This window comes from Epinephelus fuscoguttatus, linkage group LG3 (assembly GCF_011397635.1).
Source record: "Epinephelus fuscoguttatus linkage group LG3, E.fuscoguttatus.final_Chr_v1".
NCBI lineage: Eukaryota > Metazoa > Chordata > Actinopteri > Perciformes > Serranidae > Epinephelus > Epinephelus fuscoguttatus.
The window spans coordinates 27,685,079-27,701,331 of record NC_064754.1 but is presented as its reverse complement, the minus strand read 5'-3'; the positions used below and the strand labels follow the sequence as shown (position 1 = coordinate 27,701,331).

At 40.2% G+C, this 16,253-nt stretch overlaps 1 protein-coding gene across 3 annotated transcripts in view; it reads left to right on the top strand.

Annotated features, from left to right (window-relative positions):
- The window catches only part of LOC125886208 (noelin-2-like), a 45,147-nt gene that overhangs the window by 18,885 nt on the left and 10,009 nt on the right, over positions 1-16,253 (top strand). For all 3 annotated transcript variants that reach the window (XM_049572228.1, XM_049572227.1, XM_049572229.1), the window contains 3 exons: positions 2,477-2,626; positions 7,429-7,584; positions 15,454-15,673. In XM_049572228.1, coding sequence (XP_049428185.1) covers positions 2,477-2,626; positions 7,429-7,584; positions 15,454-15,673 — 526 coding nt within the window. The remainder of the gene's footprint in view (positions 1-2,476; positions 2,627-7,428; positions 7,585-15,453; positions 15,674-16,253) is intronic.

Below are 16,253 nucleotides of genomic sequence, written 5' to 3'. Positions count from 1 at the left end.
GTGTCCGTCTGGATGATCAGCCCCTCCACCTGTCTCAGTTTCTTTTTGTATTCAATCTGCAGCTTCTGCCACTCAGATGTCACCATTAACACCTGGTTGTTTTGCTCAGAGACTTTTTGTTTCTCTGTCTCAAACCTTGCTACCATCTCGTTGTACTCAACTTGCTCAAGTGCTGGGCGGCATCCATCATCTCCTCCTGGAATTGGAGACTTTTCTTGAGCTGGGAGATTTCTGTCTCATGCTTTGTGATGGTCTCCTGGCTCTTTTTGTATTTGTCTTTGAACTCCCTTTTCCTGATCTCTAGAAGCTCCTGCAGACTGCTTATTCTCAGTTTACTGTTGTCAATCGTGTAGGCAAAGACTCTCCCTTCCCTTCAGTGGTTCTCTCTTAAAAGCCACCAGGCCTTGTATCTCCCTTTTCATGTGGTAGATCTGCTTGTGAGCACGATCAGCGTCCGCTTGGAGATGGAGGAAGCTTGGGGGAGGTGGCAGGCAGCCCTGAGGACCGCCAATTACCTTTCAGATTGAGAGGAAATGGATTTATTTCAAACAAACAACAAAATAAAATGTGTGATGCTTTTAGGCAGCCCCTCATAACTGAAAGCTTCCTTTCTTCTGTCATGGCTGATTTCTGTTTCAAACACTGATGTAATTTGTGAAGTAAGTTCTGCTGAGTTTGTTTTTTCACAGTTTATACACACCGCTCTGGTATATATTGGTATTCTGCAAAGACTTAAGACAATCTATCTTTAAATACACACTCAATTTTTGAATTTAATTTTACTTAATCGCTTTACAACCCAGCCAGTACCCGTGCTTTAGATCTTGGGCACTTTAGTGCACGTTCAAACATCACCAGGCAATAAGGAAGTCAGTCCCATGTCTGAACAACATGCAACAGAGTACACTTCACCCACACTTGATGTGCACTTCCCAGCATACATAAGAGACGTATTTAGAGCCAAGTGTATCCCACAATGCACCACTCAAGCACCAGTCAAGCTGCTAGTGAAGAGGAAGTTGTAGTCCAATCACTACAGCTGAGCTATGTCATACATGTTAATGCAGCAATAATATTGATCCTAAAACATCGTATATGGTAGTAAAACACTAACAGGGAACATTAACTGCAGAGAGAGTACTTTTACTTTTCATACTCTAAGTACATTTTGTGAGAATCGTTGTATGTACTTTTATGACATAAGGTTTTGAATGCAGGACTTTAACATGTAGCAGAGTATTTTTACAGTGTGGTATTTGTACTTTTACTGTAGTAAAAAAAGGAAATACGTCTTCCATCACTGCGGACAAGCACACTCCGACAATAGCAATGTTTTGATGTGAGGACAACTGCATTTTGCAATTCACAGCATTCTTGTTTGCTCTTCTTTTTTGTCCTCTGGGTTTATTTTTCTGACAGCACAGGTCATGAAATGTGGACTTAAGTGTGTCTGACTCAGATCTTTGCATATTTGAAAGTGATCCCTATTTTTATAATCTAAGAGATTGCTGGAAACCTTTACATACCAAAAAACAAAAATAGTTGAATGTCTCGACAAGCACTGATTAGACTGCCATGACCCTTGGTTCAGACAGTCTTGTCCACCTCTGAATGAATTGCAACAACTGTTGCCATCCAGTGCTATCATCAGGCCAGGGTTTTAAGTTGTCCAATATTTTGGTGGATGGTAAAATAGCTAACAACATTCCCATCAGCCTCAACTATGCATAGGGTTAATACTGCATCTAAACTTAAAATTATTAATAAGTCTTAATCATAACATTCTGAAAAGAATTATTCATCTGAGAAAAATTGTGTTTTCATTTCTCTGGAAGTATTACACTGTTTATTAAAAAACACATTTTAGAAATGGACTCCTCTATTTAAGTGAAATTAAAATTGCATTTTTTTTAATGGCCTTGATTTTAGTTTTTATTAATCAAATCAATCTCAGTTTTTTAGAGGTAGTGGGGGACAAAAATAGGATTTTAAAAAGTGTTAACCAGTAGAAATGGCAAGCTTAGCAATCATATTACACAAGGTATATTTAAACAAGTAATGATCATTTTGTGTAATAGTAATATCTTGATTTTTTTTCTCAGATATTCAGATAATTGTCTCGTCTATAGGATGTTAAAAATGACCATTAAGTCGCTTGTATGTATATACCAAGACTCAATATCGCAAATTGAGTCCATGGTGACTTCACATCCCTTGCTTTTTCCAATAACTAGTCCATCACCCAAACATGTTTTATTTGAATTTATTTATTTCAAATAAACAAAAGTACCCAAAGGTCATGTTTATTCTCAAAAAATGTGAGCAACTGACAAAATAAACACACACAGACAAAAACAAAACAGCAAAATCCTATAATTTAAAATGAGTTCTACTTTGTTGACCCTCTCTGTTGAATCCACAGCAGACACGGTATTCCCACAGTGACTTCATTAACGCAGAGCTTGTTTGTGTGCAGGGTTTGTACCCAGGCTCAGAGGAGGGCTGGCAGGTGTACAGCACGGCCTCAGATCCTGACGGCAGGTGTGTTTGCACGGTGGTCGCTCCGGCACGAAACCTCTGCAAACGAGACCCTCGGAGTCGACAACTACGCCTGCTGACTGAACAGGTGTGTGTGGGTGTGTGTATTTGTTTTTGTTTGTCTCTTGACTCTGAGTGCATCCCTGCATGTTTCAGTGGTCAGCATTGCGATGCAACACAGGGGAAAGGCAGCGTACTGGAATGAAATATTCACTGGACTGTCTCTTTGTTTTGACACTTGCAGAAACACACATGAACAGACACACACACACACACACACACACACAGGTTTCACTGACAGATGTATCCCCGATACATCAGTAGCTGTATCCTCTAAAGACTCCCAGTCATTCAACATGCCAAAAGAGTTTAAACTCAAAGGAAACACTGACAGATGGGTGGGAAAGAAATACTTTGTTCTATATTGCAGGGTGCAGCTCTGTAAGGGTATTTGTATGCTTGAATGTCTATGTGTTCATACATATGTGTGTATATGTGTGTGTTTATGTGAGGATATGCATCTGGCTGCATAAGCACATTTCTCTCAATGTATATGTGCGTCCTGAGAGAAATAAAAGTGATTTGTGACAGAAGTTGATGAATTATTGAACACCATCAGGCCAGCAAACATTTCCCAGAGCATGCTGTACTGCAAGGCGCACACTTCAGGAAATATACATCCTGCATTCTCACCAAAATACAAGTCAACCATGGCGCACTAACGATAACATCACGAGGGTTATTTTCATTCGCTGCTGGTGTTGCATCCTGTACTTTCCTCACACAAAAAGAGTAAGAAAAAAGATGAACACTATCTGAAATAACTTCTTCTCCTCGCTCCTCGCTCTGTTCCTGTTGGGAGGCTTCTGTATTTATGAATCTTAATTAGCTCAGCGTGTGACACCTAGATCCTGCTGTGAGTGTGAATGTCTGTGTGTGTATGCATGTGTGTGTTTACGCGTGTTGTGCTCAGATTTTTCCACTCGTCTCCGGCCTCTCTAGCATGTGTTACAGTGGGAGATGTGTGGGTGGGTTTTTGCCTGAGTGTTTGTTTGTTTGTTTGCATATCACTTCTGGATATCTGGGTCATTTTTTATAATGGATTTTCTTTTTTTCATGCTTGTTTTTCCATTCAATATCAAAAGAGATTTGAAGTATCTGGTAGCATTTTCAGGATGGTTAATGAGAAGAGCGTGGGAGTGTTTGTTTCTTTAGAGCAGAACAGACTCTAGGTGAGAATCTCATGTTTTAAATGGATCTAATGAGAAGCTTCTTCAAAGAGAAATATGATCCGTGTGACTTTGCATCATGTTGTTGAGCCACGGTGGCAGCAACATTAAAGGTCTGGTTCACCTCAAACACAGACTGCACATAACCCAAAACACACTTTCTCACACCTCTGTTGGTTTTATTTGTCTGGTTTTGACTCATCTGTCCCTGAGATTTCTGCCACCTCCTCTTTAAAACTGTGAAGGAAGGAATTTTGCCTGTGGGGCTCACAGCTTTACAAGATTTCATCAAAAATTCAGTAGCAATATGACTTTCCTGAATCAGATTACTGTGAAATTTTGAACACACATTTGTGCTCCCAAAAGGATGAACCCTAATCAGGGTTTACACATTCATGGAAAACCTGGAAAAGTCATGGAAATGAAAAATAGCAGTTTCTTGGTCTGGAGAGGTTTTGGAAAAATAAATAAACCCAAAGAGTTTAGGAAAAGTCATGGACAGTATACACAGTATATATACTGTGTAGACAGTGTTAATGTTCAGGCAGATCAGTCATGTCACGTCATGTCATTCTGTATGTCATGTTGTCATGTTGTTCTGTATATAGGTAACGTCAGATTCCAACTTGAGTCGGTGCTTTCATGTAGTAAATTCATGTAATGCCAGAAAAAGGGCCAATTTATTTTTGTCTGGCTTTACTTGGACAAGTATAAGGCGTGGCTGGAGAAAGACCAGGACCCAGGCATGCAAAATGTATACTGTGTAGTTTAACGTTTGACATGATGAACATGGGAGAGGCAGTGCTGGCTAGCCATGCTAAAGGAGCTAACGTTGAGCACCAGGCTGCTTCTGTGCGTTGTTTTTACCCTGGTGACCAGCGTGACAACCACTGCTGCAGTGATTCCCTCTCATCCGCCATCAAACTAGCCCTAACTGCAGAGGTATTATGAGTGCTAAATTAATCCCTGAGGGGAAATGCAATTTTTCTCACTCTATTGTCATATACACACACAGGCTGGAAATGTATTTCACATGCACAAACACATGTTTGAGCATGTGAAATACACTACACATGCATTTAATAGAGAGATGTCAGAGCGAGAGGGCTGCCTACAGACCCTGAGCAAGTCCCTGTGCCCCTTAAAATCCTGGCAGCGGCCCCGAAGGGACTGGAGCCTTAATCCAGCGCCTTAGACCGCTCGGCCATGCTACCTCTGAGTCACTCTTTTCAAGGTTTCCTGACAGCCAGAAAGCTACTAGCATATGAACCCTGCCAAATGACTGAGTTGATCCCTTCTTCTTTGCTTAAGATGTTTTTAGTTCATTATTTCATTCATTCATTATTTCGTTCATTATTAGTTCATCACTATTGGATGGATTGCTGTGAAATTATTGAAATTTAAATTGAGATATTTAATGTCCTCAGGGATTAGATACTAATAACTTTGATGATCCCTTCCATTTTCATCCACCATCAGGTCAAAATTTTAATTTGTACAATGCCGTCCTTTGCATTTAGGGCTTATGAGAAAACATTTGCATGCTAACAGGCCAAACTGAGATGGTGAACATTATACCTGCTCAACATCAGCATGTTAGCATTAAGCTCAAAGGTAGGCTGCTGACACTCACTCTTTTTAAATAAATAACAGTCAAAATTGTCACAGTGACACAGTAATCAAACTCACTTAGGCCTTTTTCATATTGGGTACAAATGATTCATATAGTGCCCATGTACTATCACCCCCACTTCCACTCCCCCACTGTTTAGCTTTCACATTAGTAATGTTGATGCGAGTACACTTGCATCATCATCGAGGTACAATTTTTGTTATGCTACAGTGTAGAAAAGGGTGCCACAGACGGATACTGCTGCCCAGGGTGCTGTCATCAGTGGGGTCCAGGGAAGCAGTGGCAAAGTTGCTCCTGGCAAAAGGAGGAGCCTCTGCTGTCTGATGCCAAGCTGTCTGCCTCCCGCTGGCGCTTTGACTGCAAGTCGGATTTGGAAGTGAAGCCAGATCTACGGTCTATCCGTGGTGGGCTGCACTGTTGTCCGATACAGAGAATAGCTTTGACTTTATAGCTATTAAATTAAATAATTAATTATCAAATTAGTATTTACTCCAGAAAGTTATGTTGCTTAAGTTATTGCCAATCTGTTTTGACTGTAGCTGGAGTTACCTTACAAACAAGTCAGTTCCCTGGGACTTCGGGGAAAGTGTGTTTCTGATCCAAAAGATAATGGGCCCTATTTAGATGGTCTAAAGCGGACGGCAGAGGGCGCATATGAGTCATTGCTATTTAGATGCAGGCACAGTTGTCATTTTCACGCCCTGCGCCCTCGTCGTCTAACTAGCAAATGAACTTGCACTTCTCTGGGTGTGTTGGTCTAAAAATGAGGAGTGGTCAGGCGCAGTCATGGTGCGTTGCTAGTTAGATGACATAACAAGCAAATGAGCCACTGACCAACAAAAACCTGGTCTAAAGTCAACGGTACAGTATTCTGCTGTTAAACAAGTTAGTAATATGCGTCTCTAGGCAGGTGCACAACGCGCGTGCACTCTGCTCAGACACACATGAAGCAGCCACACATATGCAAAAGATAACAAATAAAAATATGATTACAATGTGAAAGGTTATTATTGTGCACATTAAAATATTTATCAGAAACACGTCTTAATGGTCAGTCATTAATCAGAATTATCTAATCGCCGTAATAATGATCATCATAATTTGTAATAATGACAAATGAAATTGTGAAATTATCTGACCAATCAATCATTTTTTTGATTGAAAACCAAAGCCCACACACTGCATTTATTTTAACATTATATACTAGGCTACATTATGTTATATTATTATATTGTTATCTGAGATCCGTCTCCTCAGCTGTAAAACGCTCACTCTTTCCAGTTGGTAGGTCCGCCATCTAACTAGCTCTCCACCATGCGCTCCAATCGCGCCTCTTTTAAAGGGAATGAGAGGTGACACTCTAAAAACGCACTGTCTAACTAGCAAGTGACTGGGACACGCCCATGCGCCGCACGCCTGGCGCTTCATGTTTTAGACCATCTAAATAGGGCCCAATGTCTTCCTTTTGAGAAAAATGTTAATACTTAATCCACACAAAAAGCAAATTATTATAGAAATTATTCAAAACTGAAACAAAAAAATATCTGAAGAATGAATTGTCACTCAGAGTACAGTGAATTAACTAAAGAAATGGGGACGATGTTTCTAGATAGACACAGAGTTTCTTAATAGTAAGGACTGTGCCGCACATGAAAACATGTTTAATTCTGTTGTAATGGGGTGGAAGCAGAAATCTCACAGATGGATATCTCCTGAGCAGATCAAACTATCTAGATGGGTAAGAAGATGTGTAATGTGCAATTTGTGTGAACTAACCCTTTAAATATTAAATGACATCAGCACATAGCCATATTGAACAACAACAGGTGTTTGGAAACAAATAACAGGTGGCAGTGATCAATCCACAGCCAAAACCAATCATAAGCATTTCTGGCCTTGCAGGATACTAACAGTAATTACTCATCATATCAACCGTGCGTGTTGTGTGTGTGTGTGCGCGCGTGCGTGTGTGTGTGTGTGTGTGTGTGTGTGTGTGTGTGTGTGTGTGTGTGTGTGTGCGCGTGCCAGGTTCAGAATGTGAGTCAGTCTATGGAGGTGGTAGACCTGCGAACATCCAGAGACCTGCAGTATGTCCGAGACTCTGAGCCGCTGCTGAGAGGAGTGGACGGACGTTTACACACTTTTTACGCCAACCCCCGCACTCTGACGGCTAAGGGCCTGCAGGTAAACACACACACACACACACACACACACACACACAGTCAGACACCCAGACACACACAGTGTAAGATGGTCGCTGTAGGGAACACATAACCTTTGGTGTGAAAACATTGATTTCACGCATGCCAAGCTGAAGTTTCCTGCCTGCACTCAGACACGCGAGCATCTTTCATGAAGGGGACAAAATTTGTCTTGAAGCCGTCAATTCACTGGCTTCATGTCTGCTGTGTAAAAGTGTCACATAGCTTTGTACAGAAGGTGCCAGCAAAACTGCAGCATCACTGCACACATTAAGACTTTGAGCTGTCCAAAAAAAAAAAAAAATCTGTCAAGAATGAGTCTCACATTTAAATATTAATGATGAAATTTACATAATATTTACACACATGAGCAGAGGGAGTTTATGTAAAACATTCAGTTTGGTGTCAGTGCTTTAAACTTGCAGGAGAGAAGATAAGATTACCTGCCTGGATAAGTATCGCCTTTTATTGAGGGAAATTTAAATGTATTGCACCTCTTAAATTAGGAGTACTAATCTCATCAGTGTGTATTTTCTGCCATGATGCCGCTGGCAGGCGTCTATGCCAACAACAAACCAGGAGGCAATTGGAAGATTATCTCAAGAGCTATAGAGAATGAAAGGCTGTGGATCTGAGGAGTGAGAGCTGAATGATCCAAACAGTTAAATCAGCTGTGACACCACTGGTTTAATGTCTGCAGTTAGCTGCTCAGGTCTCCTAATGACACTTAACTAAAAGGTAGTAAAACACTGTGAACTGTCTTCACCTGCGTGTAACTTTCCCAATAAGCATTGATTTGGAGCTTTGTGTCTTGTTGGACTCCATTGTATAAAAGGGGGCTAAATTTGGGTCAAAGCAAAAGTTTTTTTTAGATATCTAGGTCACATGTAGTAGTTGTTTCAACAGCATTTCAATGACTTCAGTCTGTAGTGAGGACATGTCTCACATTTAAGTAGTCATTTTCAACCAAGCTTATTTATATTTAAATATGATATATTATTTAAACTAGATGTCTCAATGTCTTTTGATGTGCACTAAATCAGGGCGCACTGGGTCACTAAAACATTTTTTTGCAGAACGTTACACACAATAGAATTTTTTCACAATAAGAACAGCACAATAAGAGCTTCATGATGCTGTCAGACCAAAGTTCACTCACAATGCCCTTCAGTGAGGAAGGAGGCAAACGCTTTTACTTTCACACTAGAATTGATTCATGATTCGTTCACCTTAGACTTCAATGTGATTGAAATAACATGAGATGGTAATAAATCTTAATAATATAAACTTAATCAGTAAGTATTGATCGTTTGTATCCTTAAATGCAAGGACAGTGATGGAAGGTAATAAAGATAAAGATTTGACATTGTATATTTCACAACTTGCTTGTTATGCCAACTCCTGCAGTACCCCATACTATTCCTTAGTGTATTTTTCCCCCCAGTTTATAAGTGAGTTCACAGTGAAGGTACCCTGCCCTCTAGGGGTGAGGGAAATAACCAATTTCTAAATGAGGATGTGGACGATTCGGCACTGAATCACAAATGTCAATAATCGATTATCTTAATGTTTATTAATAACCTGATGTTGACGGAATAAAAGAGGCAAACAGTCAACAGCGCGGACACGCCAGAGTTAACTTGTAATTCATCTTCACAAAAGGCAGCGGTTGCAAGATGTTTGAATTTAACGTTTAAATAATTATATTTGTGAGGCGAACCTGACGTATATTGAGAACAGTTTTTCAGCATGAACCAGAGACTAACGTTAAAGGAGGGGAGCAGCGATCAGCATATAAACAAACAGATCAGCTGAACAACTTTCACTGCAGCATTAACCAACTTAAACCAACTCTGTGGGGACAAAAATCTGTTCGGTCTGTTTCACCTCAAAAACCCTGCACCCAATCCGCTCAGCATACTGGCTTTTCCCAGAGCGAATGTGCAGCAGAGAGGCTGCTCTCCACTGCTGGAGACATTAAAGCAACACAGTGGATGACCTGCCTCCCCCTCATTTTACTGTGAGGTGCTTTCAAATTAATTAATCAATGCAGTTAACTTTTTAAAACAAAAAGGCTGCAGACTATTTATTATTTAACAGCTGGTGAATTTCATGCTACAGATTGGAAGCATTTTGGCTTTAAGATTGAATGGAAAAGGGATCTGCCCAAGACCCAGATGGTATGCAAGTAAATGTATCTGCTTTTTTAATTATGGATCACTACAAATACAGTATGCTATTTTTTAAAAGTAGTAAGTAGTCATACAGTGAGAAAAATAAATCACATATAGAAATCAATAATCTGATGCGCTGAGATGCATCATTAATCGTTTTATAATCTAATCATAGCCCTCTGAATTGCTATTGAATTGAATCATGAGGTCCCTAGAGATTCCCACCCCTACTACTTTTAGTCTCAGTCATATTATACTGAATAATATAAATATATATACATATAGTGTAAGGGATAATGCTCAACAGTGTCTTCATTGTCAGTTTTAACAGATAATGCAAAGGGGTGAACTGTCCGACACACAGCAGAGGGGTGAGTTGAATAGCAGGTGGGATGTGAATTGATTGCTTAAATCCAGAGGGGCAGTGCAGTACCTGCAGTGTGTGTTACAGTCTCCATCCTGTGGTGATGAAGCACTGAAGACTACACTCAATGTTGGAAATTAATTGTAAACAGAGAATTTGACTGTCTCCCTTATTCATATTTGTTATAGGCTGATACTAAAATGTAGGTGGCGCATTCATTTAGAACTGTGAACAGAACAGTCTCACTGGAGCAATTTAGAAGGTGTCAGACAGTCAGAATCCACCCCCATGTATGTACAGTAAATATGAAGCTACAACCACTACCAATTAGCTTAGCATAAAGATGGACCTTGTAAATGGACCTGCACTTGTACAGCGCCTTTCTAGTCATCTGACCACTCAAAGTGCTTTTTACACTACGGCTCACATTGACCCATTCACACACACATTCACACACTGCTGGCCAAGGCTGTCATACAAGGTGTCACCTGTTCCTCAGTTTTTAGCACACTCACACACTCCTGATGAAAGGCCATCTGGAGCAATTTGCGGTTCAGTATCTTGCTCAAGGATACTTCAACTTCGGGGATGCAGCTGCTGATCTTGCGATTAGTGGACGACCCACTCTACTTTCTAAGCCACAGCCGCCCCTGCCATGAAACAGGGGGAAACAGCTAGCCTGGGTTTGTCCAAAGCCCCTATAAAGTTCACTAATTGACACATTATATCTCATTTGTTTAATCTGTATGAAAGTAAAGTTTAAAATAATTGTATCTAGATTGTGCAAAGCTCTGTTTTATGCTAAAAATGTGAACACCTTGTATAACAAAGAAAAGTTTGAAAAAGAAGCAGGAATCGGGCTCTCTGAGGAGGCCTGGAGGGATACTTGCAGTTTTCATCTACCTCTATGGATTGGAGAGAACATTGTTGGAAGAATATTATAAGATATTTTAGGAACCCGCACCAGGAAGAATACAAAAATACAAGTTTGTCATGCTGGAGACAATGTGGCTCAATGGATGTAAACCATGTTCATATATTCTGGGACTGCCCCGCACTGAGGTGGTACTGGAAGGGCATCCACAAAACATTAAGCACTGTGTTTAAGACTCTGATATCCTAGAACTTGGAAACTCTTTATCTGGGTCACATTATGTTTTTGAATCAGAGGAGGGATACAAAGCTGCTGCAGGCCCTTTTGGCGGCAAATAAAACATCAATCACAAGAAAATGGCTAAACCCAGTACCACCTACTTGGGAAGATTGTTGCAGAATAATTTTAGAAGCATTTAAAATGAAAAAGTTGATCTTCTCTCGGAGGATCCAAAAGAAAAAAAATTCTATCAAATCTGAAATAATGGATTGAATTTATAACCCCAGCTGCTGCTATGACTACACTACTATTTCATCTTTCTCTCCGCTTCTCGATAGGATCAGTAGAAATGTAAGCGTCAGTAGTTCTAGTGTATTTGATTTAATATGTATATTTTTTTTAACAAAAGCAAAATACAACTAGTCTGTAAATTGTGCTGCTTCTGCCACACAGGCAATTATTGAAAGTATTTTTTGTATCATTTTGTATATCTGTTGTTTTATAAACAACAAGTAAAAAAGAAATGAAAAAGAAATGAATAAAGTAACAAATAAACAGTTCACTGTTTCACAGGGGGTTATTTGCCGGTCTGTGACTTGGCCAAGGGCAGTAACTTACTGGAGACTCCACTGGTTGCCTGGCAACTGTTAAACTAACCGCTTGCTGACCTTATCTACATATTTACCATACACGTGATTCTTGCCTTTTCTGTGAGATATCGAATAAGCGTTCTTTCCTAAAATATGAGACTATTCCTTTAAAAATACCAAACAGCAAATATAACACACATGAATTTAAAAATATAACGGGGAGCTCATTAATCCAACATTTTAGAATAATATATCAATATTTAAAGGCTTGAAATGCTACATGAACTGGACAGAGCCTGCATAGGAGGTCCACAAAAAACACAAGCAAACATGCACACACACACTACCCCTGACTTTCCCAAATACAGAGCATTTCCGCCTCCCCATAAATCCATTCTGCCTTTCATCTTTTGCCGAGCATCTTCTTAACAACATCACGGGGCTCTAGGGTCTGTTTTTAAGTTTTTATGCAGTTAGTTTATGTGTGTATGTGTGTGTGCGTGCACGCTTGTTGCTCCTTGGGGGTTTTCACAGTCATAAGCTTTTGCCTTTGCACTGAGAGGCAGAACTGGTGAATATTTATGCGATGTGCAGCTACAGTAAGTTTATCAATAACTAAACAGTATTTTCATCCCTTGGGGTGAAGGGAACAAGGGAGATGGAGAAAGAGAGGTCAAACAGAGAGATTAGGATGGACTGATAGATGGAGGACTTGAGAGGAGATGGAGGAGAAAAGGGGAAAGAAATAGAGAGAAAGAGATGGCTTATTTCAAATTACCATTTTTGCCTGTGGGAGGGAGGGATGAGAGGAACGAGCGAAGTAAAGTAAGAGGGGAGGTAAAGGTTAGGCAGGGAGAGGGGGAGAGATAAAAGAGTGAGACAGGAGGGGAGAGATTAGAGAGAGATTAAGATGAAGGAGGACACATGGCAGGGGAAGGATTAGCCAGGTAAAGCGTTTACTATCTAACAGGCCATGACATTTTCAGCATTTTGTCAAGATTGGTTTTAATGCATATTAATGAACGTACATTTATATGCAAATTACAATGCCAATACTAATCAGTGAGGATGGAGTGGCCAAATTTAAGGCCGACCCAGGCAATCACAAAACATCCACACTGTTCTCTTGTGACTTGAAAAATAATGGTTCCAAAAAAGCCTCGGCAAATGTTTTGAAGTGATGTCTGAAAAGTATTTAGGTCCTGATTTGAAGATAACGGGAGGGATTAGACACATAAAGTGTTTGACTGACTGCCAAGCCTGTTTCCTGGATGTGTTGTTGTGTTTGTTTGTGGGGGTGTGAAATGTTCTGACGAGATGATAAGCTTTTTGTCTTCGCTTTTGACACTTCTTTTAATCCCTTTCTTTTTTCCATATCAAATCCAACTCCTCCCGATATACAGCAGTTTTTTTGGGGTGGGGGAATTTTAGGGTGAGAAGATATCCGAGTGTCGACTCTAAACAGAGAAATAAAAGCGGTATATTAGGAGCACCCTTTATCCTCCTGCTACAACACACACAGTCATGTGTCATACATTCAATGCATACACTAAATATCAATCTTCCCTCAGGCTGATTGCAGAAAAAAGTAATTTTCTCTCCATCCGCACTGGCTCAAAGTTAGCCAGACAATTTTAAAAAAGATCTATTTTCAGTAATAGAAAAAGCTGTCTTTAACTGTTGGGAGGCCAAAATGCAGAAAAAGACTCATCTCTCCACTTTTCTCTCTCCATTTTATGCTGCTTATCTGGGTCGAAGTGCCAGCAAACTGTGCAGAGTAGCCCAGGCGTACTTTCCCTCAGCCACATCTTCCATCTCCTCCTGTGGGATTGTGAGGCGTTCCCAGGCCAGATGGGATATGTTGTCCCTCCAGCATTTTCTGGGGGCACTTTTCCATTTGGCTAACGCGGTCCCTCACTCGCGTCTCTTCTTCACATCTTAGCGAGAGAGATGTGAGACGCGAGGATGGAGAAGGCAATTACTTATGACGGACGGCATCCCAACTCTCGCATGTGTAGGGATAATTAAGAAGAGGGAAAGAAGTACAAAAAGGGTTTGCACTCCCCAAAGACTGCTTCTTTCAGTTTTCAAGGTGAAACATAAACACGGGAAGAAAATGCACATATGTTCTCATAGTGCCTTCTTTATGGTGTGATAGTTGTTCATGTTTCATGTTTAATCCCTTTTAACTTTTCACCAACACTAAGTGTCAATCAAGGCATCCCCAACAGGTGCACCAGGTGGCTACCTGTTGTTCGACCTGCCTCACTGAAACACAACTGAAATGTCTGCATTTTGTTTCCCTCCTCTGCTGAAAGTTGACATTGAAACCTGACTAAAAGAAGCAGTGTAGGTGATTTTGCTGTGCAAACTGTTTTTGTACTAAAAAAATAAAACTAAGTGTGAATGAAAAGGATAGCACCTTATGACTCCCGCTCCAATACTAAAAAAAAAAAGTCTCTTGCGTTGTCAGTGTGTAATGGAATATCAGTGATAGAAATAGCTCTAATAGACTTTATTTTTTTAGTAACTTCATAGATTAATTCTGTAGTTTGTCTGTGAAAGACCACAGGTACAGTTAGTCTGATACTTTTCAGGCTCAGGTGATGATGATAATAATAAATGTGACAGTGTGGCTGTATAGGACTGTATATTCTTCCTGACTGAGCCAAAATGCAAATTTAATGGAAAATAAGAAGAGAGGAAGAAAATAATGAAGAAAAAAGAGAAAACAGATTATCCACACAACTAATCATTCTATTTTATGAGTAATGAGTAACATTAGAGCTGCCGTTTGCGCTTTAATTCATGCTTCCACAGGTAGTTTACCTAATTTACAGTATTTAAATTTGATTTGATTTAATTTCATTTTATTGTCAGATAAATTTGTCTTGCATACCAGGATGTACACTGTTTCATATGAATCCACATGAATACCAAACACAAAATGTAACCAAACAACAAAACCATACTACAAACGCTGCATATCACAGAAGATGTTAGGACAAGCTGATGCAGTGCAGCAAATGAATCATTCCCTATTACATTCATAGTGCAACCCAAGTACACTGAGGCTACTTAGAACCCATACTTAGTTAATAGACTGACAGACTGAGCAACAAAACCTGTTCAATCTTGCCTGTGGGACTTTATATCATGCAGTAACATTAATTTTGAAATTCTGCTGCTTCCACAACAGACCAAATGTTCACTACACAGATTCACACTGAAGGAGTGTTGCTTTGAGATAAAAAAAAAAAATGTCCCCATAGAATCCACCTGTGGTTTCTGTAGAAGCCTCCTCTCTCCTCACTTGATCAATTTCCGGGTCACAGGCTGCAGGATGGAGGAGTGAGGACAGGAAGAAGACTAATTAGCTGAATGGAAAGTGCCTTGAGTCTATTCTAGAGTCCCTTCATCCACAGGGAAGTAGTCACACTCACACTAGGAGGGCGTCCTGACATGGAGCATAAACTACCTCATTTAGCTGTGAAGGAGCAGTGGCTTTATTCCGAGATAGCTCTCCCAAAAGAAAAAGAAAAAAAAGATGCTTTGTCAGATTTAACCACATTTCGTTGCACCCCATCTCCTCTCTAACTTATTTTTCTTCTCGTCTTTTATGCGCCCACAGGAGCTAAAGGGCCAGATGTCTCAGCTACGACCCCTACTGTCAGTGGTGGAGCAGTACAGATTGGACCTTCAGACACTGGCCACCCTGCGAATGGAGCTCCTCAACCTGTCAGTCATCCTGACATCCATTCAGGAAGAGATCGGAGCATACGACTATGAGGAGCTTCAGCAGAGGGTTTTGCTGCTGGAGACCAGGCTTCACAGCTGCATGAACAAACTTGGTATGTGTTGTAGGGACAGCAGCACTCAGTAATACACTGGAAAGTATTACTTATGCTGCCTTCAAAATAACTCATGAAATGTTAAACAGTAAGTCAAGTTCATGAAGTGTCAGACATTTAAGTGGTTTAAAGGAGTACGCCACAGAATATACACATGAAGATGAGTTTATTATTTAGTTTCAAGGAGTACTTGGCCTGTGAAAATAGTTGTGACTGTGGAGAGAACTTTTTAAAACCTGAGAAATTTAACTCAGATTGGAGTTGAGCCTTGAAACTGTTAACAGAAAAATCAACATTTTGAACTAGAGCAGTAAAGTTTAAAAGTGTGTGGACATGTAGCAGGCAGAGTGTTTCAGCCTCTGCTTTACCAGTTTTGACCGTTTTTAAATTTGTTTCTTGCAAGTCCCCCTTCCTCTCAAACCTCCACCTCTCTCCAGTCATGTCTTTTCTGTTAGGATTTTGTGGTAGGTAAACACATTTTTTCACAGCTCATATTTGGAGCACAGACTATTTTAAAGGACTTCATGAAATGTTGGTAAATTGAATACAGACTGATGGCAGGCGATGGCTGCTAATAAAC